Below are 26,853 nucleotides of genomic sequence, written 5' to 3'. Positions count from 1 at the left end.
CGCTATTAGTTCCACGAACTATAGATTGATAATGATAATATCATTCCAATGTTTCAAATCAAATATCCATTTTAACAAATTAGTAAATTATGCTGAAAGTAGTGGGATTTATTATTAGTTACCAGTTGTAAGGATAAGGATACCCCAAAGGGGAACTTTACCTAGGTTTGAAACCGTATATTGGCTAGATACGTATGTGAACTATAAAGAAAGAGTAGTGTTGAGTGGTGCGAAATATGTAGGAGCGTCAGCGAGGGGTTGTGATTGGCACTCAGAATTGGTACACACACGTACTACTTCACACCAGAAGGTGCAAACTTAATGTATGATTTTAACTAATAAATAGTTTGTTTTCAATATGTATAAGTTGCACTTAATTACTTGAGGGTCAGCGTTACATAAAAACATAAAACTTAAGCATGCTATGCCCTGTTCCGTTATAAACAAATAAAAGAAACGTCGTGTCTAGGTCATGAGGATTGACTGCGAAAAAAAAAACAAATGCATAACTAATCTCTTAGGTTTTGGCAAAAAGCAATTTATTCTTTGTAAATTCTGTAATAATCTTGCTAATTATGAAGAGACTTGCTTCCCAGTTATCGGCTATTAGAGGACAATTACGTCCGAGAAGAGATAAATCGAATAATAATCAAGGAATGATTATATCCTACGACCAAATCCCAACAGTATATCTTCCAAGTTATGGTAAAGGCAAAATCGATGAAGTGTTGGTATCAGCTAGTTTTGACCATGAAAGATTCTTTAATCAATTAACAAAAGAGTCAGTGTCTTTATTGTTGAATCTGTTCCATGTACTTCAAGATATATCTAGAAATGAAGAAAAATTTGCGTATGAGGAAGGTATAAAATTAGAGTTCCATAATCAATTGGACACATTACTAAATCTGTTGCCATTTGTAGAGTCAAATTTTTTCAACCAATCAAAAATTCCTGTCATTAAAGTATTATTTGATGATTTGAGATGGACAAGAAATGTAATCACTATAACTAATTTGTTAATATTAGAGAGTAGTGATAACTTTAAAATTGCTATCAGAAGATATTTCCAAGAAATATGGAAACTACAATTGGCGGGTGGTGCTGAAGATTTCCTCAGAGATGTATTTTCAGCAATTTTGAAGATCTGGGAAATTAAAGTTGTTGATGCAACAGTAAGATAATAACATTGGCTTTACTTGGAGTAGTTCTATTCTTAAATATATGAGTTTGGATTTTTTTCTCTTAATTTTTTGGTTGAATTTTACTGCGAATTTTTAACAAGAATTGACAAAGACACAAACACAAAATGAACCAAAATGTGCCACAAACATGAATATTATAATCGTACGTGTGTGTCCAAACTGCTTGCATTAAATCTCTACTAAAGTAATGTCTATTCCAGCTTAGTCATTTCATTACCAACTTGGATTATTACAAATCAATTTGGTTCTATCATTGAATTTCAAATTAAATTTAGGTACCATGTAATGATTATTTATTCGGAGAAAAATGCTTCTCGGCCGAAGGTGAAACATGTAAGTCCAAGTACTTCACTTTAATGAAAATGGAGTTATACTAATATTATTCTTGCTTGTTACAACGTTGGACGTAAATAATATCGTATTGACGTATGCATAAAAAATATATATTTGCTTGACTGAATTAAGAATTAGTAATGCTGGATTCGGATAACAATGGTACCAAATAGATAAAATAATATCGTAAACCAGTAGAAATTAATAAATAAATGGGTTATGATCCTGGAAATGAATATCGTCCTATTTTTTTTTCCCATTGTTCATGACTATGTATAAGCCATGCCACTTTTTGGATTTTTTTTTTTTTGGTTTCTGCTTTTTGAGTGCGACGCCCAATCCATCATTCTTTGTGATCTTCGTGGTTTTTAGCAGTATGAATCTTCGGGGAGTGAATCCAAGAAACTAATGCATATTACTATACCGTCTAATTTTTTTCTTCTTTATCTTTTAAACCAAAAAAATAGTCGATTAGATAATATACTTGAAATAAGGCGTTTCGATGTGAGATTCTCACTCAAAGTTTTTCAACAATTAATAAGCAAACTCACACACCTACGCACGCACATAAATGTTACATAAAATAGAATAAATTATTCTCCACATGAATTATAATATCCCGTTCTGAGAAGTGGTGCTGGGGTTTATTTGTATTATTTACAGCTCATCAACCAGAAATTGTTGGTTAGTTATTGTTGCTGGAACCAGCATTAAACAATAATAACAACAGAATAATAAAGAAAACAAAGAAAAAACACACACAAGTAAGACCTAAAGTAGACACAAGATACCAGATAGCACAAAAACACACCATGCACATGGTGCAGATCTTCAAAGATTGAGCGAACAAAAGATGACGTTATTCAATGCGACTGATTTTCTTGTAATTTTTTTTTTTTTTCTTTTGGTTCATTTAACATTACACGCATCACCGAGATTGATTGATTGCAACAAAACTATACCAACATGTGGGAGATTAGTAAATGAGTAGTCAAAATCTATGAGTAGCTTAAAATAAGGCCAAACAATACATCATCTAACATTTACTAGAGTTGCATATCTTGTAAACAATAAGATTCATATTTCTTTCATTATATTTTTCTTCTTTCGGATTTTCAGTACTTTTTAATTATGGAACCAAAAATCGTGAGTTTGTGTAAAGATGTAAAAATTAAATAAATAAAATTTACATAATCCACAAAAATAATTAGCCAGAAATAACAAAACAACAACAACATTGAAATTTTTCTTCGATTGCAAACCAATTAACCTGTTAATGGGAGGATGAATGAATTTATTATCACTGACTGATTATTTAAATACTCAATAAATTTCCATAAAGTTGTAGTTTTCTTTTTTTTTTGTTTTCTTTGATAGAAAAGTTTCCTTTTTGAAAAAGTTCTCTCTACATTAAGAAAAATTTCAAGCATCAGATCAACAATGAGATTTTCAAAGACTTTATATGCTATTGCAACTATACTAGCCGCCGCTGATGCTGCAACCTTAACTGAGTATTTCACTGCTCCAACACAGACTGTTTGGTACACTCACACACTTCAATCAGTGTATACTACTAGAACACAACTTGCTACAGTGTATAGTGCTCCTCCAAACTATGATCAAGATACTGAAACTTTTTCCTCTAGTGTTGGCCCACCACAAACTTCATTATATACTTCATCAGAAGCTACTGATGCTACATCATCAGCTCAATCAAGTTCAACTTCTCAAAGTTCTTCTACTACTCCCGAAAGTTCTTCAACCACACCAGAAAGTTCTTCAACCACCCCAGCATCTTCATCAGAATCATCATCAGAAACCCCAAGTTCTACAGTTTCCGAAGCTGATCAACCAACTGAGGATATTCAATTTGCTAACGACATCTTAGCTGCTCACAATTATTATAGAGAATTACACCATGTTGGTGACTTGGCTTGGAACAACACCTTGTATGAATTTGCTAAAGAATACGTCAATACTGCATTTGATTGTAGTAATCTTGAACTTGTTCACAGTAACTATCCACCATACGGTGAAAACTTGGCCGCTGGTTATGTAGGTGGTAGTTCTCCAGTTGTTGATGGTTGGTACGGTGCTGAAATCGATTTAGTTAAAAGTTGGGACCCAATTTCATACTCCCAATCCACTGGTCATTTGACTCAATTACTTTGGAGAAGTAGTACTCAAGTCGGTTGTGCTAGATTAAACTGTACTAATCCTAATGATAGTCCAAATTGGAGACAAATTACTCTGTGTAACTACTATCCAAGAGGTAACATCATTGGTACTAACTCAACTAGTGGAAACACTTATTTTGTTGACAATGTTTTCCCAATTTAGTGTTGAATTCCCAATAGTTGATTAGAGACAATAAAATAATCCTTAAAAAAAATAACTAGCTTTCTATTTCTCGTCCTTTTATTTTTATTTTTATCCTTTTATTTCTTTTAGTTCTATAGTACATTTTATTTTAATACAGTTATTATTTTTCATACTTACACTTTCACTCTACTGAGTTAGAAAATAACGGACTTTGTATAATTGCAAATTCAAAGAGAAAAAGATCTCTTCTGTCAATGTGAATTTCATCTCTCATTATTCTGTGTCTAAGATGAATCAACAAAGAAAATTAGTCACACATGACAAGTGAACGAAGGAATAGAATAATGAAAGTAAGCTTTGCATTATAAATTCGGAAAGGGGGAAGAGAGGTGAGTGTATTGTAGCGTTCAAGTACTGTAAGTGTATAATCCAATTAAGCATCTCGTACGTTAATCCTGCGACCTAGAATAAAAGCCGAGTCTTTTTTTTGTTGCATTTTGTTCCCCATTACTAATATCCGAGGCGAACTGGGGGGGAGGGGGAAGGCGAGAGAGAGAACGAGAGAGAGCGAGCGCGTGTGTTCTTCCGTGTTTGTTTCAATTTGTGTTTGGTGTAATGAATATTGCACAAAACTAAACACCGCAAACTTTTACTTTTGTAACCTGTCGGGAATTGTTCATGGGCGTGCAGGTGCTTCTAGCCTTTTTTTTGAAGTCCACCACCATTTTTCTTGGTCCATGGCTTTAAAAATAAAAAAACTTCTATAATGCAGTGCAGAGTTTAAACACTATGCCTACCAATTTCATTTCATCTCTACTGCTAATTCATCATTAAGACATCGTCCAGAAATTCTACAGTAATGTTAAATTAAAGATCAAAAAAAATTTGTATATGTAACTTATTATGATACTATTCACTTGCAGGAAGTACTCATTATATATTCTATATACAATTTTTAAAATGTCATATTTCTTTTATTCATCATGACATCCGCTTAGTTTTTCAAGACATCAGCAAATTGACCTTTAGATGGCTTAGCCTTAGATTTTTCAACCTTAGCAGAACCCAATTTTTCAGCAGCGTAAGCTTTGGCGTATGGGTTCAATCTCAACAAGACTTGTTTGTTCTTCAATGGGTTCTTCTTCAAGACGTGAGATTTCTTTTGAGATTTTTCACCGGCTGGTCTAACAACAGCTTGAACTTCAGCAGAGTTGATGATTCTGGTAACATCAGTGTTGGAGATGATGTTAGCTGGTAAGGTGTAACCAGATTTGACGGATTTGGTGGAGTCAGAACCGTAGACAGAGTCCAAAGATTCAAAAGCACCTTGGGTCCAGATAATGAATCTACCCAAGTGAGCACCTGGAGCCAATTGCAACAAACCCAAGTGTTTAACAGAAGCGGTTTCAACACCTGGAACGTTTCTCAAAGCTTTGACAATACCGTTGTCTTGAGCGTAGACAACCAATGGACCTCTTCTTTGAGTGAATCTTCTACCTCTCAATTTACCTTTACCGGCTCTCAATTTCTTGGATTTGATAACCTTAACAACATCCTTGTGAGCACCAACAGCCTTCAAGACAGCAACAGCGTCCTTGGTCTTGGTAACAGATTCAAATTCGTTTGAAACAACCAATGGCAATTCTTTAACTTGTTCAACTCTGTGACCTCTGGCTAAAACCAAAGAAGTAACAGCAGAAGCGGCAATGGCAGAAGCAGTAGCATAACGTTTTTCGTTGTGGTTAACTTTGACATTCCATCTTCTCCAAGTTTTGGTTGGAGCAAACATACGACCACCTCTACACATGTTACCAAAAGCAGCTTGACCGGAACGGTGAGTACCACCACCACCAACTCTTGGAATTCTGGCAACAGCTCTACCAGTACCCCAGGATTCAGCAGAGGTTTGGTGACCAGCATTTTCAGCAACAGCGTAAGCTTGTCTCTTGTTCTTGTTAACTCTAACGAAAACAGAGTGGACCAAGTCTGGTCTGACTGGAGCAGAGAAAACAGCTGGCAATGGTAATTGGGCAGAACCTTGTTCACCTTTAACGGAAATAACAGAAACTTGTGGTCTTGATGACATCTTTAATGTAGAATAATGATAAGGAAAGGGAAAAAGAAAAAAAAAGAGAAAAGAATCAAGTGAAAAAATTTTAGTAAGGTGAAAAATTTTTTTTTTCTCTCTCTTCTCCCTTTCGATACATCAAAATTTGCAAAGTGATGGTCGTGTGTGCACAATAGTTTTGCACTTCAAATTTTAATATACAGGAAAATACCCTCGGAAGTTCAATATACACGTGATGGTACCCTCGGCAGCACTCAATTTTATTTTTATGTTTGATTATTTATTCCGTTTAAAGATAACTATATGTTTGTAAATCAAATATGGATGTATATATATAAAAAGTACACAATAAAAACTAACAACAGGAATTATTATTATTATTAGCAGTTGCATTACGATTCAAGTCAATTCTTCTAGTTTCTGGGACTTCTTGAACAGCAATCTTGTCGGAAAGTTTCCTAGCAATAGCATCAAATATATCATGAACACCTTCACCCGATTTCGCAGAACATTCAAAAGAAAGCAAATTCTGTTCCGTGGCATATTCTTCAACATCACTTTGTTCAATCTCTCTTTCATCTTGTAAATCTAATTTATTCCCAACTAAAGCTATGATTATCCCATCATTACTAGAATTTTTCCTTAATTCTTCAATCCAATCCTTAGCTCTTTGAAGTGACGAGGTTTTCGTGATATCATAGACTACTATAGCTGCATGAGAATTTCTATAATACATAGGAGCCAACGATTTATATCTTTCCTGACCTGCAGTATCCCATATTTCAAACTTGATAGTAGTTTGAGTTTCTGGAATAGTGATACTTTGTGTTAAAAATGCCGCACCAATGGTTGATTCTCTCAAATCATCAAAACTATTCTTAACAAATCGATGAACTATAGATGATTTCCCAACAGCACTTTCTCCTAAAAGAACAAGTTTAAATTGTGAAAATTTCTTATTACTATCAGGCTTGGACATATTTAAGTTTATTATTAGTTTTCAGTAGGATAGTTGGTGGTAGAGGGGCTGTATAGGCGAATTCCTTTACAATTTTTTTTTCCCCGTTGGTCGTTTTTTTTTTGGGTTGCCTTTCTCACTCACCTTTTTTTATTTTATTTTTTTTTTTGTTTGTACAGTCAAAATCAAAATACTATTAGAGATCACGTGCAAAACTATGAATATATCGGAAATTCATTAAAAACATAAAATAAATAAATACCAATCAAGTATATTCCAACTTTTTATTTACAAGATTTGATGGATAAAGCCTATATACCCAATTAGTTGTCTTCAATTTTAGCCAAGATTTCTTTATCAGTGAACAACAAATATTCTTCTTCACCAACTTGAACTGGGTTACCACCAAAAGATGGCAATAAAACCTTATCACCTTCTTTAACAGAAACTGGAGTAATTTGACCAGTAGTCATATTGGTGATACCTGGACCAACAGCAATAACAGTTGCTTGGTTTAATTTTTCTTGGTTCTTTTCTGGAATATAAATACCAGTGGCAGTTTTAGTAGCTGGTTTAACTCTTTGAACTAAAACTCTGTCAAATAATGGTTTTAAAGACTTAGCAGATCTGATTATTGAGGACTAATGGGAATATCGTTAGTACATTATTTCACAACGCAAACTCAATCAATTCAATTAAAAACATACCATGATGTATCTTTGTTGGTGCAAATATGGAGAAGTGGTGATGAAAGAGAATGATTGAGTTTTTTTTTTTTTTTTTCACTTCTTTTTCATTTTTTCGTTCGTTCTCCGGTTGGGGGATGCTCCCAATAGGAATTTTTTTTGTCCGTTTCCATGGAATTTACTAGAACATTTACCGATACACACGACTTCTAACTGGTAGCATTATATTCAAAAACTATACACTAACTTAAATATCTATCTAATGGTTCACCCAAGACGTTTTCAATAACTCTAACCAATCCACGTCTAACTTCCATTTCAACTTCTTCATCATCATCTTCTAACAATTCAGCAATATATGGCACCAATGTTGGCAAGTAAGTCAACCATTGTTCACCCATTTTTTGGAAAATAGTCTTTAATGAACGAATTGTCCAAATCTTAGTAGATGATGAATTTTCATTTTCATTAGAAATAAATTTAATCAAACCATGGACTAAAGTTTCATTATATTCTTCTGAGGAAACATTGGTAACAAATGTACTGATGGCTTTGACTAAATATTTACCAATGGATTCTTCAATATTTGATAATTGATCCAACAATGGAATACAAATACTGTCAAATCTACCTTGTTGTGACCAGTAATCATCTTGATCAAATTTAAATGAAGTGGTCAAAGAAACTAAAACAAGTCTTCTCAAATTAGAAGCTTCAAGTTCACCTTCAGAAAATCTCTTTAATAATGCCGAGGTTGGATCTAACAAGTAAGAATAGTAAGAAGTAATAATACTCTTTAATTCATCTTGAAGTTTGTTAAAGAAACGGAAGAAGGCCAACAATCTTGAAACTTCACCTGATTTCAAAGTAGCACCTTCCCCTTCAACTGCCCATCTGACCAAATTAGCAAACAATGGACGGAAACTCTTGTCATTCAATTTCATGACAAATGCAATGGCACATCCATGGAATAAACCTTCCAAGTCATGAATGGTGTTAATATCAAACTTGTCATCATTATCTTCAGAATATTGTCTGAATTCAAATGCACTAATAAGCCATTTCATAAACAAAGTAGATTGAGTAATAGCCTGTTTCTTTTCCATCTTATCAATAGTGGCTTGCATAGCTTCCAAGAATAAAGTAATGTTATTAGAATTATCATTAGTGTAAAACTCTTTGCTGATCCAAACATTACACAACGATTTCAAAACTTGTGCCAAATCCATGTGATCCACAATCAAATTCAAAATGCTGGAACGGATTTGATCTTCAATCAAGTCACTAGATAAAATAGTCAACAAAACCGAGTCCAAAGTAGTTGTCATGAAAGCAGGAATCTTTTTAATATAACATGATAATAAAACTAACACAGAACCTTGCACCAACTTGGAGATTTCACTATCCTTCTTGGTAGTGGTTTCCCAAATCTTAAGAGCTGGTGGAACAACCTTAGGGAACAAACCAAGAGTTTTAACCCCCAAAGCATTGACAATACTGGTGATGGCATTGATAGAAGCAATGATAATTTCTGGCAGTTCATTTAACAAACCACGATCAGTGGTGATAGTTCCCAATGATTCAATAAGAACCTTGGAGATATCAGCATTGGCAAAATCTGCACTTGATGAACCAAACTTGTTAACAATAGTAGAAAATGCATTCAAGTAAGATTGTTGTAATTCAACATCAATGTTCTTCTTAATGCCTTTGATTAATACTGGCAACAAATTATTAATTACAGAATCAAATGTAGATTTCTCACAGTTTGCAACATCCAATTCGGTTTCAAACTTTCTTGATGCTAAAATTGCATAATTTCTAGCAACTTTGATGGATAATGAATCAGACAATGTATCAATATCCAAAGATGAAACAATAGAGTCAACAAAATAATTTAATGGTAACAAGTCTAACAAATCACCCAACAAAGCATACAATTGAGTACACAATTTATTATCTGGGTGGCTATGAGTGAAAGTATCCAAACTAGACAATGCAAATGAAGTTACGTCTCTGAATTTACTCAAAACCAATTCTTTATCTTGTTCGTCGTCAATCAAAACCAATGCCATTTTGGTTTTCAATGATGAAACTTCAAATCTGTTTTCAGAGTGAAGTATTCTGATCAAAAATTGCAACAAATCGATTCTTAATTCGGTTAATCCAGCATTTTCCAAACTAGCAATAGTACCGTTGAAAATTGCACGAGTGTTCAAAGCATCAAACTCTTCAGATCCAGGTTCAAGTTGAGTAATTGGAATTTCGTTCCACAACTTGGTAAATTCGGAAATTCCATGCAATTGTTCTTCAGCTGTAAATGCCTTCATATAACCTTGAACAAAGTCAACAATAGATTCAACTTCACCAGTTTTATTTTTGTGAATATTATTAGCAAACTGCTGACCCATCAAAAATAAGATGATATGCATAGTTACTTGACAACCCAAAGTCTTTGATAAAGAAACAAACAACTTAATACGGCGGTGTCTTGGAATATGTGGGAAAGCTGTAGTAAAACTTGTCAACAAGAATTCAATTTCACTAGAGACAGAAGTAGTTCCATTAGCAGCTAATGCAGGGATGACCTTAGCAACTGTTTGTTGTAGAGCAGAGCTGGAAAATTCATCATCTTGTCTAACGGTGTGAGCACCCATGAATGTGAAAATCGGCATAACTGAATGTAAGATGATTTCTGGAGCCAATGAAGCCAATTCAGAAATGACCAATAATAATCTGTTTTGAACTTGTGGAGAGTTTGAGGCTCTAATAGAGTTAACAATCAAATCAGCTCTGATGAAATTGGAGTCAAACTTAACTTCTTTACTACTTGCCTTCAAATTAACAATACTCAAAAGCATACAATTGGCCAAGGTTTCTTGGGCATAGAGAACTGGCAAGTTACCATCATTACCAAGATACTCCAAATCAGTTAAAATCTTGAACAATGCTTTCAACAATTCTGGACTGACAACGTCTCTTTCTTTACGGAGTCCAGATTCTAATACTTCTAACAAAACAGTAAGCTTCTTTAAATGAGTTAAAGCCATGTTGTTTATTTCATCTCTGGCCATTGCTTGTTTCGCAGAATTAGAAGATCTTCTTCTTCTTTTGGCTGGCCCTTGTTCTGGCATTTGATCACCAATTTGGACACTGGATAAAGCTTGTAAAAACAAAGCATTATTTAAAGGCAATTCTTGCAAAGTAGCCATTGGATCGAAATCAACCATATCTTCATCAATCAAAAGATCGAGCAATTTGTTGACAATCTTCAACTTAGAATCAATAGCTTTAAATTTGTCAAAAATGGCAAGTACTCTGTTGTTCACCGCAATTTGCAAGTTACCAGATTCATGTACCAATCCTTTACAAAGCCATTCCGCTTCTTTTGTAATACTCTTATCATTTCCAGATGATGCAACACCTCCAACTAATCCAACGATGGAAACTTCAACATTGTCAAAAAATTCAATTCCAGCAATGCTGGCTTGTTCAATCCAAACGTTTCTTTTGTTGAAATAAGTTTCAACATCATTATCAAGGAAGAAAAATCTATCATCGGTACCAGTTTTGTTGGCCTCAGAAACAATCTTCCAAGATCTAGCTTTCAAAACAACAGGTAAGAACGGCAAAGCCCATTGTGTAAGGATAAACAGTTTGAGATAACGGCCGGCCTTGGATTTACCACTTTTGGCTTTAAAAATATTTTCAAATACGACATTGACTATTCTTGATGAATCCAAAACAATGTCTTTAACAACATCTTCAGTTAACAAATCACACAACAATAAACTGTCTTGGGATGTAGGCAATTTCTTTTCTTTGTAATCACCATATATTTGGTTTTCTAAAACAAGTGCACTACTCATCTTTTTGTTAGCATGAATTTTCGATTTGACGTCAACAATCAATCTCAAAACCAGAGAAAATCCCATTCGGACAGATTTGGAATCATCAAACAACCCTAATAAGATAATTGGAAGCAACAAATAGAAGTCAGTTTCACCACTGGAAGTTCTCTTAATCTTAATTCTAAGGGCTTTGATGGCAGACAACCTAATAGATATTGGGACGGCAGGAGTTAATGCAACTCTAACGACAAAAGTGAATGCAACATCTTGAGATGTGAAGACTTTGTGCAAAAAGGACAAAATGACTGAAACTTGTGATTTAACTTCAGTAAGAGACAAGGCGCTACTCAAGCTCTTCAATAAAGAATTGAACTCAGAATCGAATTGTGAGTTGAAGTAACTTTGACCAACAGCTTTCAATTTGTCAGCATCAATGTGTTTCAACACATCTGTTGTATCAACAGTGGTTGTTGCTGAATCCTCTTCAGCAACATCAACATTAAACTCAGCGTCTTCATTTTCCTCTTTCTTTTGAATAAGTACTGACATGAGTTTTAATTCCAATTCATCTACTTTGACATCTTCTTGTTCAAGAATAGATAAAAATAATCCCAGGTTGGTCTTTATAAGCAAGTGGGCAATCTTCACTAAACTTGATCTTATTGATTCGTCTTGGGTAGTCAGATTACTCAATACAAGTTTGGTGGTTGTTTCAAAGAACACTTTGGAAGACAAGTCAACATACTGTAACAATTTGTATGATTGAGCTGATGGGAACGTGGACACCAAGTAAAACATAAATAATTTACTCAAATTGTAATTCTCGGAGCGTAATTCGTCCAATTCTTCAACTTTCAAATCATCAAACTTTAATTTGTTGAAGCAATCTAAAGTTTCCAATCCACTTTGATAACTGTTCCACAATTGAGCCAAGACAATAATAGTTTGCTTGAAGAAACCCTTTGTGGCACTTTTATCTTCCAAAATTGAGACAGTTAAAGATTTTAAAATCGAAATGGAAAATGGAACAATGGAAGAAAGAACTGAAATGAGAGAGTAAGCAGTTAATTTTAAATCTGAATTTATTGATGATGAATACTTTGATTCCTTTTGTGGCAATAACATCAATCCAACAGTTTCAAGAACCACTGGTACGTGATTTTCATTCAATTCATTGATATTCTTAGCATATGATGCCAACACTTGAACTGTGTTAGACAAGTAGAATACCAACTGTTCTTTGTAGACGGTATGATTCTTGATTTGATCATCCAAAAATTTAGTATATAAATTGAAAAAATGGAAATCATTATAGAATGCTTTTAATACAGAACTGGAAGGGGGGGTTTTCAACAAATCTTTGTATCCACTAACCCATTCAAAAATTTTTGGAAAATTTTGTTTTGGAATAACATTTAAAACTTTAATAAAGATTGGTTGTTGAAAATATGGCAATGAAGTCAAGATCATAACTTCAGCATTATGAATATTTGCATGAAATCTTCTAACTAGCCACTCTACTGCTTTTAAGGAAGAAGTTAATCCATAGTAAGGTCCAACTAAGGTCAAAAATGCATCAATATTTTTATTCAACTGATCAATGACTTCTTTTGATTGTAAGTTTCTATCCAAAGTAACAGATGTTTCAGAAAACAAAGTTTGTCTAAATTTGTTAAATCTTGAATCTAATTCAGATAAATCATCTAAACCTTCAATGGCAACATCATAGATGGTTTCATAATCTTGACCTGCAGCAACTTTTGGATCAAAGATCAAAGAACGGGAATGTAATTTTGATCTTTGTTTTCTGTCTAATGCAATAGACGCAGTCTTTTCGTTAATTGACTGTAACTGCGATGCTAAACTTGACATGTGTTTGATTGTTTAGGTTTTGAAGGAACTAATTCAGTGGTAGACTTTTCTTCATTTTTTTTTGAAGATTTTTTTTTTTTTTTTCATGATGAGATGAACCTCATACATATTCTTTTCGAAGTGTCAGAAAAAAACAGTATCGCAAAAATAGTTTTAGACATTGAACTACGACAATTAAAATTTAAAAAATGAACAAAATATATTTGATCTACAAACATAAGTAATTAAACGTAAAATAATGCTAAAATACAATAGAAAGAGTTTCTTTAGCAAATCCAGAACCAGATTCTTTCCAAGAAATTCTTTGGAACAGGGACAACGTAATCAAGTTCTTCTTGTTCAATTTCATCCAAATGAGTAATCAAGTCGATATTTTCAACTGGAATAACCCAGTCGGTGTCACCAAGAACCATGCGAGAGTAGATAACGTGACCGAAATACAAAACGACAACGATTGGTAAGGTAATATAAGCAGCCAAGAAATCACCAATGTTAAAGTCAAAGAAAACAGCATAACCATTGGTAATGATAATGATGGATAAGAAGATAACAACAAAGTAGGCACCGAATGGAAGCAATTTTGATCTGTATGGGAGTCTATCCATAAGACCATTCAAAACAACGGCTTTTCTCCAACGAATGTAGGCAACTCCAACGGTAGCCCATCCAATGAAACCAGAAATGGTGGAAAGATTAGACAACCAGGTGAAGACAGTAGCAGAGGAAGATGACACATTCAAGTAAGCCAACAAACCAAAAGCAGATGAAACGGCAACAGAGTAGTAAGGAACACCGTATTTGTTAACTTTGGCAAAGATCTTTGGAGCATTACCACGTTCAGCCATGGAGAACAACATTCTAGAACTGGAGTATAAGAAGGAGTTACCGGCAGAAGTGGCAGAAGTCAAAATAGCAGCGTTAATGATGTGGTTTAAGACATGGATACCGGCGTTTTGAATACCAATTACAAATGGAGAAGCAGAAGCATCGTAACCATCACCGATTAATCTTGGATTGGTGGAACTAACAATAACACCAATGATTAAACTACCAACAACGTAAAAGAAGATCAATCTGTAAATGAAACGACGAGCAGCTTTACTACCGTTTTGTCTTGGACCAACGGTTTCACCAATAGCAGTGGAGATCAATTCTGGACCACAAATGAAAGAAAAACCAGACTTAATAATAGCAGTCCAGAAACCCAAGAATCTACCAGTTGAACCTCCAGTTAAATGTTCAGCAAATGCCAAACCACCTTTCCAGTATCTGAAACCTAATCTGTCGTGATTTGGAGCACCACCAAGCATAATCACCAAACCGGTGATAATCAAGATAATAAGAACAATAACTTTAATCAACACTAAGCAGTATTCAGTTTCACCGTAAAATTTAACTGGCAAGAAGTTCAAAATAATAATCACGGCAAGAAGAATGGTAATCCATGCTGCGACCGGCACAGCATCAGTCCAATATTGAATAAGCATAGCAGCGGCTGTAACCTCAGCACCAATAAGTATACTAAAAGAGTACCAGTAGTTGTAACCAACTGCAAAACCAAAGGAAGGTGAAAGATAGTCATTGACAAAAGCAATAGGACCATTACCTGGGATAGGGCGGAAAAGAACAATCTCAGCAAAATATTCCATGACATTATAAACGACAAAAGACATGATGATGAATGCAATTAAGAAACTGGCAGGACCACAGGTAGCCAAAATCAAACCAGATCCAAGGAACAAACCAGTACCAATAGAACCACCAAGGGCAATCAATGACAAGTGTCTACTTTTAAGACCTCTAGCAAGGGTATCTGGACCCAAGGCAGGGTCTAATGAAGTTTCTGAGATACTTTCATTACCTTTTTCTTTGTATGGCATATTTTTTTCTTCATCAGAGCGTTGATAGCCCGATTCATGAATTGAGGATACAGATGTAATCAAGTTAGCTTCTTTTGCTCCCATGTTGGATTAGTTGAATAGTTAGATGATTTGATGGATATGTAAACTAAAAAGAAAATATTTAAAATTTAAATCGAAGAAAAACTGTAGGATTTCAGGTTCTTCTTATAATGTGGGAAAATTCCTATGGTTATTAATTTCGTAGGATGGCTGTTTTGAATGCAAAACTACCAAACAATAAAAAGAAAGTAATCATTCATGAAAAAAGCAATTTGTTGCACAAAATCTAAAACCCACAAAAGAAATTATCGATAATGTTGGAGGTGTATTTCCTGCACACAGACCCTCAATCGGTGAAGGACATAATTTGGGCTTATCTAAAAAAAGATTATGATAGTCTAATTGCCTATAGCGCCATTTCCAATCAGACATATTTTTGATATGACTTGCCTTCATTAATTTCAACAACGCGCTTAATCATATTACCCTATTGGTTGAAATACAGAATTCATGATGGTAACTGTAAATTATTTCCCTAAAATCTTACTATTTGAATTTGGTTGTTCTTAATTCAACAAAGTCTTTCCGTTCAGCCCCACCTTTACTTCATGCCCCTCTTCAAAGTTCTTTTATATTTTAGTTTCTGTTTATTTCTACGTCGATTGCCGCGATATTTCGTGCAAACGTTCCACTTAATGGAAAGAAAGAGTGGGAATTATGAACTAACTCAACTCCATGACCAAATTTTGGCCCTCGTACTTTGACAAATTTTTCAATTGCTTTTTTTCCTTTATTATTGTCTACTCCGGTGGGTGGGCATTTGAAATCTTTCTTTTTTTTTTTTTTTTTTTCTGAAAAACTGATAGCTTATCTAAAATGTTACTTTATTAATCAATGATATATTTTTTTATCCTCTTTTCTTAACTTCTTATTTCTATTATTCTTTATTGGGAGTTTCTCCGGTCAGGAGATGTCTTCGATACAATTTTTCTTGTAGATTATCTCCAGGGTCAGGTACAAAGGGTATTTTACACCTACTATGTAATTTGAAGAAACTTGGTAATTTAAAATAATATTATTTGATTAAATTGCTTAATTTGTGGGGTAGAAAGACAACAAAAATATAAATCATGGGGTAAGCCGTATTACCCTACAAGTGGATGTGACTAGCAATATAATATTAAATTTCTGTTCTTCCAAATGTTTGCCTAATTATGCTCATGTTGTGTTCATTAACGTCCCAATTGATACGGCGTTTTGAAAAGATCCATTTTGCCATAGTGCGTGCACTGTGACAATATTATTTTTTTTTTCTTTCTCTTTGTTGTTCTCGCTCGCTTCATCGATCCTCAAAACATTATTTTTTTTTCTGGGCATTTTTCATTGCACCTAACAAATTGATTGGCTCGCTTGTCTTTTCACCATTTCTAATTTGTACAAGTTGATACCGCTAGCGAGCAATCACATCCATACTCAAACACTTTCCTAATTGGTTATGATAGATCTCTATCTTCTTAGCGGCAAATAACATACGATTTTTCTTTTCTTTCGTTTATGTAGATATTTCATGTATTTACTGCAAGATATTCTACAAAATTTAACTGAAAATAAAAAATTTAACTGCAAAAAAAAAAATAAAACTTCTGCAAGTAGGAACATCAACCTCTAATCAGTAACGTATCAAGTAGTAGTTTCGTAAAATGATTGCAAACCTTGATCAAAACCTTGTTCCCATTCCCAAAGATACTTCAGTCCTTTTTTGAACGCTTCTGATTCCTGCAATCTAGAGCGCTTCCATGCTTTCTTTTTACCAATCTTGGAACCGTTGAATTTGGCAAAGGCATCTGCATCCTTCCAAGCTGTCTTGAACCCATCTTTAAAGTTATCATGCTCGTATTTTCCATTAGGATCTTGATTATCCCAATAGTTTACGTGCCCACTATAAGCATTGTTTAAACTTTCGTCAAATTGATCTTGAGATGGTTCTTTAGTTGGTATTGGTGGAGGAATCAAAGCTCCTTTATCGGTCATTGTTCTGAAATCCCATTCTCCACCATTACCTGATTGAAACTTATAAGTCCAGAAATAGTATCCACTAGTTCTCTGTGCCAACAATTCACCTTGACGCTGACCATATTTTTCAACCAACGCATCACGATTGGCGTTTTTATCATTATCCCAGGATTTACCATCCAACACACACGAATACTCACCAACAATGATTTCCACCCCCTTACCATCATCCGTTAAATTGGTCAACAAATCCCCATTCAAATCATCAATAATTTGTTGCGGAGTCTTGTTCTTATCATCATCAGAAAAGCATCTGTAAACATGTTCATCTAAAACAACACCAATGTTACCATCGGGGCCTTGTTTCTCTTGAACCCATTTAACCCATTGGTCAGCCCACCAACCATCAGAAATAATAACTGGAACCAGGGAATCACTCTTTCTGATCTCAGTGATACAAGCAGCATAATAGGTTGATTGTTTCTTGGCAGGATCAGAAAACTCAGCTTCATTGACAACTTGAATACCTGCAATGTTGTCAAACTTTTTCAAATCTTTGGCTATCCAACCCATCATTTTGGCAGCAGAAAGTTGTGCTTTTTCATCCTTCCAAAAACCACCGCCGCTACCAGATTCACCAGAATGTCCGGAATTGTTTGCGCCTCCTGGTAAACCATGAATGTCAACAAGAACAGAAATATTATGGTCTAATGCTTTCTGGATATACTTTTCTTTAACAATAGTCCAAGCATTCTTGTAAACATTCTTGTATTTCTCAAATTTACATCCAGAAGTATATGCACCTCCGTCGATATCCCAATACCCAACTGGTAAACGAATCGACGTCACGTGGTGTTCTTGGAGCCATTTCCAATCATCATCGTTGACAAAGTTATTCCAATGGTTTTCAAACTTGGATCTAGCTTCGTCTTCTCCAAATTTTTTAACTAAAGACAGAACAGCATCCATTTCGGTATCACCATCTGTTTCTGAGAATAAATCATGATAGATCCATTTCTCTAAGACAAAACAGGCGCCAAAATTGACCCCGTAATTTTCTCGTGATTGGTAAATTTGTCTAGTCGAAGGTGGCTTTCCTGCAGTACTTGGAGGATCAGCTTCAGGGATATCAGAAGCTCTACTCTTGAGTTTTAATTTTGAAAAGGCAGCTTGCATAGTTGTGCGATAGTAATATTAAGTCAATTGATTTGTAGAACTAAAATAAGGATTAAGTGGCAAAAATAAAAATACAACAATTGAGTTGTAGTCTGTCTTTCTTCTTGCCTTTTTATAATTAGTATTGGAACAATATCGAATTGATCACTAAGGTTGCTGAATTTTTTTTATAGGGGTTTTTCCATTTTGGTTTTTTTTCTTGCTTTCTTTCTAATTTAAAATTGCTCCCTTATGCAGATGTGTGTAGTTAACTGAACATTTATTGTTGCAACGTGACGACTGCGGTTAGATTGTTTGTAATTGACCTGAGAAGTAGAACCAGAAAAATAATCTCCCTCTTTAAGTCGATTGCGCCTGATGTGGGCTATCACAAAATTATCAAACAAAACAACCCCGGTATAGTTTACTTTGAATGACAATCCGTTGATCCAGTATGATGAGTAATGAAAAACCACGGTCTTTGTTTTTTCAAAAGATATCTAGAATTTTTTATGAAATCAACACTCATCTCACATTTTTGTCATCGCATTCCAGAAGCGTGATCCCATCTTATGATCTACTTCAAAAATTAGACAGTTCCATAACTCCATTGGAATTATCCATCTACAAATATTTATTCCCTGAAGGTGAAATATTTTTTGATTATGTTGACGAAAACCAAGTAATGCTTTCCTTTGTAGAGGAAGTAAAAGTGGGAAATCAAGGGTATCATCAGTCTGCTATTGCTGAAAAATTCGAAGAACACACGCGTCAATCTAAACAAATATTGATTTTTACTTTCCAAGATACCAAGGTTCACGGAATAGGTAAAGCAATGAGAAGTTTGAGTAACAAAAGAAGGAAAGCCAATAGTGGTGATTATAAATCTGAACAAAGACAGGGATTTTTTTTGGAAGATAGTAAGTTTCAATTACAACCGTTGTCTAAACAGCAATTGACTAACCTTATAAAGAACCGGAACGAAAAATTCAACCGGTTGTTACAAGTTTTCATGGATAAGTTTTCCAATCAAGAAGAAGCAGAGAAAAAGTTAATCGATGCAGCAACAAGGCGCATACCAGAAGAACCTATACTTGATGACATGGTAAAATTACTAGAGCAAAGGCCAAGTACAACTGCTACAGCTAATGTCACATTAACTACTGATGAAATGATCCTGGCATTAAAGAAGTCCAAATTTTACAATAACCAAATTTCATCGGTCCAATTACTCAATAAGGAGCGGCCCGCAGAGAAACAAAGCTTATTACCCCAAATCCAAGAATTCATCCACCCAGAACTTAAAGAGGCATTGTTACAAACAAAGGGCATTTCGATAGACAACGATTTGTATTCCCACCAAGCAGTGGCATTGAATACACTTTTAGATCCGACAAACAATTCACATGTCATAGCTAGTACCCTGACGGCTTCAGGTAAGTCGTTAATATACCAGATTCCTGTTTTGAATTCTATTCTTTGGGATATTTCCAATGGTTTTCATGGGCGTAGTACCACAGCTTTTTTCATTTTCCCAACAAAGGCATTAGCTCAGGATCAGATAAGGCATTTCAAGGACTTTATTAGTCAATTACCTAGTGCACAAAGTCGTCCAATTGTTGTCAATACATATGATGGAGACACACCATTCCAAGAGAGAGTTAAGATTCTGAAAGAATCAGATATTATATTTACAAATCCAGATACTATCCATGCATCAATTCTTCCAGGACATAGTTTTGACAATTGGAGAGAGTTTCTTCGTTCATTAAAGTTTGTTGTAATGGATGAATTACATGTTTATAAAGGTACGTTTGGTATCAATGTTGGATTTGTTATGGCGAGACTAGCTAGAATTAAGAATAAGCTTCTGCAGGATGATGGCGATCAAATAAGGTTTATTTCATGTTCAGCAACCATTCAAAACCCCATTAGCCATTTTAGAGTCGTTTGTGCATTACGCGATAGCGACGAAATAGTTCATGTCAATCAAGATGGTAGTCCTTGCTGTGAGAAAAAATTAGTGGTTTGGAATCCACCAGCATTGATGAACCAGCGGGGACAAAAGGAAAATACACCTGATAAATTAGTACCAAGAGTGAGTATGATTCTGGAACTGGCACGATTGTTATTGAATATTTTGACAATAAATGACAATTTAAGAGTGATTGTGTTTTGTCCTATCAGAGTCATTTGTGAAACTTTAATGAAAGAAGTAAGGCATTTGTTGCAAGATGTATTTAGTAAATCAGGGATAGATCAAAGTGATATTATGGCATACCGAGGTGGCTATAGTAAAAACGATAGACGAGTAATTGAAAAGAAAATGTTTGATGGGCAACTTCGAGCAATTGTTGCAACCAATGCGTTAGAATTAGGTATTGATTTATCTCATTTAGATGTGGTGATAACTTGTGGATTCCCAATGCTGAAACTGAACTTACATCAACAATTTGGTCGAGCAGGGAGAAGAAGAAATGCCAAGGGAAGTTTGGCTGTATTTGTTCCTGGTAAGAGCCCAGTTGATCAGTACTATTTAGAGAATCCTCATGAATTGATTGGTAATAACTATGAGGATTTATGTGTTGAAGGCTTACGCGAAATGGAATGCGGACGATTGATTTTAGAAAAACATTTACAGTGTGCTGCATATGAAGAGGGAATATCTCTTGAAGATATGCACTGGTTCATGCCTACTGGATCCAAAAATGATTTTTCAAAGATTTTGAATGAAAATTTAATTCTTGATGTTGATGGAAAATACAAGACCAACCCACGGTATACCACAAAACCACATAATCAAGTGGCCATACGAGCAATTGAAGAACCTGCTTTTGCTGTGGTTGATATCACAAACAATAGAAATATAGTAATTGAAGAGATTGAATTACTGAGAACAACATTTACATTGTATGAAGGAGGAATTTTTCTTCATCAAGGTCAACCGTACTTAATCAAAGAATTCAATCAAGAGGATCGTTATGCTAAAGTTGAGCGAGTTAATGTTGATTGGACAACACTGCAGAGGGACTACACTGATGTTGATCCAGAAGAAGTTGAGTGTGTCAAGCCATTATTCCCACCGAAAGCACAACAAGCACTTGATATACCAGCATTCTCTGGTAGAATCAAAATCACCATGAAGGTATTTGGATTTTTCAAAGTGAATCGACGTGAAGAGATTTTAGAAGTAGTTGAAGTGAAAAACCCACCAGTTATTATCTATTCCAAAGGATTTTGGTTAAATATACCATCAGAAGCATTGGAAGTAATTCATGAAAAACAACTTTCGACAGCTGGTGGAATACATGCTGCTGCTCATGCAATTATGAACATGCTACCTATACATATCAACGGAGCTCCTGAAAATGGTCGAAATATCGCAGATATGGAATTGTCAACTGAATGTAAGTCTCCATTGAAAGAGTTTTCGGCGAGGGAAAATAGTAGGAAACGACCTGCAAGATTAGTATTTTATGATACTAAAGGTGGACAATCAGGTACAGGAATATCATACAAATGTTTTGAAAGTATTGATGAAATATTAGATGCTACTTTTAGACGAGTTAAAAACTGTACATGTAATTGGGGATGTCCATTATGCGTGGTTTCAAGTACTTGTAAAGAACAAATGAGAGTTCTGTCTCGTCCTGCTGCTTTGATTGTATTGGCTTCTTTTATGGGTATGAATTTACAAAAGTTGAAGGACGAATTACCTAATGGTCCAGAACCTAATCTACCAGATGTTAATATAGAGACCATTGTTAATGCCAATAATACTGTGAGATTTTCACCAAATGTCAAGCTATTAAATGTTATTCGTAGAAAAAACACGTAGATTTATATATAAATGTATATAGTGTAGATTTTTATTTAGTTTTTAATTTTGTTTGTAATAAAAGATGCCTTTCTTGAAAATTTCTTAGCCAAGTTTTCTTTCTGTGGGGGTTGTGGATGTAATGCTTTTCTATCATCTGGATATTTGTTATTGTTACTGCTTCTAGTACTTAAATTATCACTGTTGGTTCTTCTATAAGACATACGTCTACCAACATCAACACTTGGGGAATTTTCTTTCAGGCTTCGACTAGTCAGTCTAGAATTGTTACTATGAAGGTTGGGTAACAGGTTACGTCTTTGAAGGGAAGGACTATAAGGAAGCGACTTAGGTTTAGCCAATCGGAAAACAGTCTGAACGGGTTTCAAGTAAATAGATGCCAATGTTCCAATGTTTAACTCCAATTCTTCAAGTATTTCCGGATTAATATTATCATTCTCTGAATTAATCACTGGGTTCTCGTTTAAAATAATCTTTTTGGTGTTTGACTGAAATTCACCATTTGGACCACTGGCATTTTCTGAAGACAATAATCTCCAGTAGATAAATCCACGATCTCGAATATCTGGATTATCAACCTCTTCTGTAGCCCATTTTAACACTCTTAAAACAATAGATTCACCTTGTTCTGGGAACTTTAAATAATATTTCGTTACTGCCGTCAAGGTGGCATATTGAACTTCAGCAGGATCATCTTTAAAAGAAGTAATGAAATCTTCCAAAATAGTTTTGGATTCTTTAATACTTTCACAATATTGCCCAATAATCCAAATGAAAGCAGTTTTGGCATCTGGCTCATCAATGAGATGGTAATGTTTGATCAACTCGTTTATAGCAAATTCAAACTTTCCAGGATACTTACGAACAATATTTTTTATGACAATAGTGGATTCTTGAACAATATAGGAGATACCATTAGATACCAAATCACAAATTACTTCAACACATTCTTCAGAAGCATTTTCTAGTTTCACAGCAAGATTACCAAATGCACGTATAGCCTTTCTTGCCATAGATACATCGACTTCAGTGGCATATTCTTCTAATTCTCGAAGTACCAGTCCAACATTTGACTCATTTGCCAACAAGTAAATAATTTCAAGTTTGGTGTCTTTAACGTATATAGGATCATCATACCTACAATAAAACATTTCCACATCAAAGCTGACTAAATCTTTTCTTCCCAATAATAATAATATGACATTTCTTAAAACTAGGAACTGTGTTTCAGATGGTTTTGCTAACAAAGATACAAGGGAATTACCCAATCTTTTGGGTAGCACAGGAAGACGTAACTCGGGATTTCTGGCATAATTACAATAATAAATAACAACTTTGATTGCATTTATCACCACCGAGGAATTCTCATGTTGTAATGCAGGTAAAACTGACTCAATTAAATCCAAGGCTTCATCATCAGTTTGCGGAACATATGCCATCAATGCGTTTAAGATATATGTCTGTTGCCATTCATTTGCCGAACTCGATAAATTAATCAAAGTTAATGCATGGTTCTTGTCGATGGTTAGATTCAAGTTTCGATTACTTTCTATAATCGAGCTTAATGCTGCTAATGCATTTGATACAACGGAAGAATTTGAATCATACAATAAATCATTCAATTGTTGGACCAAGTTTTCCTTCTCGGCTCTAGCGGCATCATGTTGAGAAATTCTTGCTACAGCAAAAGCTGCGGACTTTCTAACCTCTGAGTCCGAATCCACCAACAGTCTCTTACACGATGTGATGGACAAGTCTATAAATTCCTTTCTATTAATTGATGACATTGTTTTAAGTGCTAGTACTCGCAAATACGGAGTTGGATCGTTGTGAAATCGAGAAAGATACGGGATAGCATCGTCACCATCAGGATTAGATGCAGCGTAGGCCACCAAGAATTCAAAACATAATTTTCTCACTTCAAGATCATCAATTTTCATTAATGGGATTATATCTTTCATTAAACAAGCTATTTCATGGTTGTTAAAAATAATATTTGCCAAAACTTTCTTAAGAACTAATATGACCCTTGAAACTGGTTTTGATTTCTTAAATGCCTGCTCCAATTCTGCACGCAATTCTGAACTCTTCGATCTTGTAAATAATTTACCATCACTCATGTTAATTAATGACAACTGATGGTTAAAAGACGATCAAATATAGATACAAATTCAAAACAAGTAGATCGATCTGGAAAAAAAAAATCAGCTATTAACGAAAAAAAAAGGAGTGGTGAGGGAAGAAGTGGTAGGAGGGGACAAAAACGCAGACAAAACTAAAATGCTACAAAGAGGGAGGGAAAAATTGAACCGAAGATTTTCTTTATAGAAAAAAAAAATAAAAGAAGAAACGATTACATAAGACGCGACTTGGTTCCAACTTACTTCCTTTAATTCTTTCTGAAATAAAATAACTCAAATTTAGTATAATCAAACCCATAACCACCTATATAATCTAATGATAGAAAACATATAACCAAAAATAAAATCAAAAATAAAATCAAAAACAACAACAACAACAAAAACAAAACGAAAGCATACAAACAATCGCCATTCCGAATTTCATGTAACCCATAATTAAAGCTTGACGTACCCTGAAGCATATGAAACACTACTTTCACTGCTTTTATGAACTGGGTTACTCTGCGAATATCCAATCCAATTGAAAACATTACCGTCAGTAGGAGTGTACTTCAGGTATCTTTCTAATAGCTTAAGAACTATTGAAATTGGCTTTTGGCCACATATAGTGTTTCCCGTAGTATCGATATATTGCTTCCATGCAGCAGATGATCCGGTCGAAGCGATTTCAAGAGCCAACTTGTCCAATAATTCAATCGATTTGTATATTTCTAACCCTTTTGTGCGCTGAAACATTCCTAAGGAGGTTATTTCGTCTTCCAAATTATCCAATGTCACATCACTAGATGATAAATACTTTGTATATCCAAATCTTGAACCCCAATGACAAAAATCAGAACTTATTATAAAATGATTCTCTTCATTATCCATAAAAGGGAGCAAAGAATCAACAATATCCAGTTGCAACTTTTCGTCCATGCCACTAATCAATATAGGAATAATTTTTGGAACACCATGCGGAGAAGACTCACCTTTATAACGAATAAATGGAGCATGCATCTCAAATGAATGTTCATCCTCGTCAATTTCATCAGACATATACTTGAAAATAGGACCCCTTGAACATTTCTTATTGATCAAATCTTTTATGATTTCTTTATCAACTGGAATATCACCCAAAGGTGTTTCATAATAATCAAACGAGGAAAGCATTGCATAACTTTTGAAATACACATGATGGGAAGGTCCCAATAAGAATACTCGTTTCACTTTTGTAGTATCCCAGGCATTGAATGTTTCTGCCAATCTTTCTCCAGAATAGGCATAACCTGCATGAGGACCAATAAGAATTCTTGCTCCCTCGACTCCATTGCTAGCATCGTCTCCATTAATGGGTGATTTTAATAATTTAGCTTTATGAAAAAACTCGTCTAGTTGCTTTCTTAATTTTGTCGGACTATTGGTATACCAAGTACCAGCATGAGTTGCAGAACGAACGCTCATTCTCTTGTTATAATTAAAACTGAAGAAGACAAAGCGGTAATTCCTTTAGTATTATAGTGGCAAACCACGATGAAATAAAGAAGAAGTTGCGACGAATTGCTGAGACAGAAAAAGAGTTCTGGGGGCTGGGGGCTGGGGGGGGGGTGGCTTTGATAAGAACTAGATTTTTTTTCCCCATCTAACTCTCAGTCATCTGGCCCACGATTTACCGCCCGACCGTAATCTTTTCCGAGTGAAGCAAACTACCACACTAGTTGTTACATAGTGTACATTTAGACTTTCTTACACAGCATATGTAGATGAAAATAATAATACAAGAAAGATAGAAAGAGACGATAATAAAAGAAAAAGTGTGGCAACAGATTGCTTTTCTTTTACCTAGGAAATTTATCTTACTGAGTTTCTTGGGTTATCGTCGAGAATGTATTTATCCATCAATTTGACATTTTTCCATTAATATGTACGAACTGCTATTTTAAGATATGTATTTTGTCTAAGCTTTTGCAACTAATTCAAGAGTCCATGGTGTAGCAAATAATTCTTTGTCACCTTCATAATATGTCGAAACATTTTGATAATTACCTCTAGCTAACCAGGAACCTGGAGTATCACTCTCTGGGAAATCTTTAGTATAGATTTCTTCAGAAGGATCATAAGAACCAATTTCTAATTCATTCTTTCTAATAGTAATACCGGCTTTCTTGACAACCTGGATATATTTAACATTTTCATATCTTCTGTTTTTAACTTGGAAGTGTAAGGTCATGTAATATTTAATACCACCTGGAAGTTGAATGTGGATCTCATCAGCATCTTTGACTTGAACCTCTTTCGGTTCTTGTCCTTCAACATGAAGGACAAATTTAATGATTTGGAAGTCTGGGTGAGTTTCAACGGCCATGATGTTAAGTTGTTATCTTTTGGTTAAAGGAGAGATTATTGTGTATATCAATTGGTATATAAAATCAATCGAACAAGACGAGATTGTGGTTCTCTTATATATATATATATAAACTCTATAGCTACTCCGAGTTCCTCGGGGAACAAAGTTCTAAATATTCAACTTACCA

General features: G+C 34.6%; 11 protein-coding genes across 11 annotated transcripts; 3 read left to right on the top strand and 8 right to left on the bottom strand. All coding sequences in view use genetic code 12, as the record gives it.

Annotated features, from left to right (window-relative positions):
• Positions 1-575: 575 nt before the first annotated feature.
• CTRG_03688 (uncharacterized protein) lies at positions 576-1,181 on the top strand (the record flags this gene model as incomplete). The annotated part of the gene is made up of 1 exon (XM_002549345.1): positions 576-1,181. One exon carries the CDS (start codon positions 576-578, stop codon positions 1,179-1,181), a length of 606 nt encoding a protein of 201 aa, XP_002549391.1.
• A 1,794-nt stretch (positions 1,182-2,975) lies between these two features.
• RBE1 (sterol-binding protein) lies at positions 2,976-3,875 on the top strand (the record flags this gene model as incomplete). Its single annotated transcript, XM_002549344.1, has 1 exon — positions 2,976-3,875. The coding sequence occupies one exon, from the start codon at positions 2,976-2,978 to the stop codon at positions 3,873-3,875; it is 900 nt and encodes a 299-aa protein (XP_002549390.1).
• Positions 3,876-4,851: 976 nt separating this feature from the next.
• Positions 4,852-5,943, bottom strand: RPL4B (60S ribosomal protein uL4; the record flags this gene model as incomplete). Its single annotated transcript, XM_002549343.1, has 1 exon — positions 4,852-5,943. One exon carries the CDS (start codon positions 5,941-5,943, stop codon positions 4,852-4,854), a length of 1,092 nt encoding a protein of 363 aa, XP_002549389.1.
• A 337-nt stretch (positions 5,944-6,280) lies between these two features.
• Positions 6,281-6,904, bottom strand: YPT52 (Rab family GTPase; the record flags this gene model as incomplete). Its single annotated transcript, XM_002549342.1, has 1 exon — positions 6,281-6,904. One exon carries the CDS (start codon positions 6,902-6,904, stop codon positions 6,281-6,283), a length of 624 nt encoding a protein of 207 aa, XP_002549388.1.
• Positions 6,905-7,811: 907 nt separating this feature from the next.
• On the bottom strand, positions 7,812-13,292 carry CTRG_03684 (snoRNA-binding rRNA-processing protein; the record flags this gene model as incomplete). The annotated part of the gene is made up of 1 exon (XM_002549341.1): positions 7,812-13,292. One exon carries the CDS (start codon positions 13,290-13,292, stop codon positions 7,812-7,814), a length of 5,481 nt encoding a protein of 1,826 aa, XP_002549387.1.
• A 266-nt stretch (positions 13,293-13,558) lies between these two features.
• CTRG_03683 (uncharacterized protein) lies at positions 13,559-15,256 on the bottom strand (the record flags this gene model as incomplete). Its single annotated transcript, XM_002549340.1, has 1 exon — positions 13,559-15,256. One exon carries the CDS (start codon positions 15,254-15,256, stop codon positions 13,559-13,561), a length of 1,698 nt encoding a protein of 565 aa, XP_002549386.1.
• A 1,617-nt stretch (positions 15,257-16,873) lies between these two features.
• On the bottom strand, positions 16,874-18,382 carry CTRG_03682 (17-beta-hydroxysteroid dehydrogenase-like protein; the record flags this gene model as incomplete). Its single annotated transcript, XM_002549339.1, has 1 exon — positions 16,874-18,382. One exon carries the CDS (start codon positions 18,380-18,382, stop codon positions 16,874-16,876), a length of 1,509 nt encoding a protein of 502 aa, XP_002549385.1.
• Positions 18,383-18,815: 433 nt separating this feature from the next.
• Positions 18,816-22,199, top strand: CTRG_03681 (ATP-dependent 3'-5' DNA helicase; the record flags this gene model as incomplete). Its single annotated transcript, XM_002549338.1, has 1 exon — positions 18,816-22,199. The coding sequence occupies one exon, from the start codon at positions 18,816-18,818 to the stop codon at positions 22,197-22,199; it is 3,384 nt and encodes a 1,127-aa protein (XP_002549384.1).
• A 35-nt stretch (positions 22,200-22,234) lies between these two features.
• CTRG_03680 (uncharacterized protein) lies at positions 22,235-24,319 on the bottom strand (the record flags this gene model as incomplete). The annotated part of the gene is made up of 1 exon (XM_002549337.1): positions 22,235-24,319. The coding sequence occupies one exon, from the start codon at positions 24,317-24,319 to the stop codon at positions 22,235-22,237; it is 2,085 nt and encodes a 694-aa protein (XP_002549383.1).
• Positions 24,320-24,775: 456 nt separating this feature from the next.
• Positions 24,776-25,783, bottom strand: CTRG_03679 (uncharacterized protein; the record flags this gene model as incomplete). The annotated part of the gene is made up of 1 exon (XM_002549336.1): positions 24,776-25,783. One exon carries the CDS (start codon positions 25,781-25,783, stop codon positions 24,776-24,778), a length of 1,008 nt encoding a protein of 335 aa, XP_002549382.1.
• Positions 25,784-26,276: 493 nt separating this feature from the next.
• CTRG_03678 (uncharacterized protein) lies at positions 26,277-26,684 on the bottom strand (the record flags this gene model as incomplete). Its single annotated transcript, XM_002549335.1, has 1 exon — positions 26,277-26,684. One exon carries the CDS (start codon positions 26,682-26,684, stop codon positions 26,277-26,279), a length of 408 nt encoding a protein of 135 aa, XP_002549381.1.
• Positions 26,685-26,853: the final 169 nt, after the last annotated feature.

The sequence above is a fragment of the Candida tropicalis genome (genome assembly GCF_000006335.3).
Source record: "Candida tropicalis MYA-3404 genomic scaffold supercont3.4, whole genome shotgun sequence".
NCBI lineage: Eukaryota > Fungi > Ascomycota > Pichiomycetes > Serinales > Debaryomycetaceae > Candida > Candida tropicalis.
This window is presented reverse-complemented; position numbering and strand designations above follow the sequence as displayed.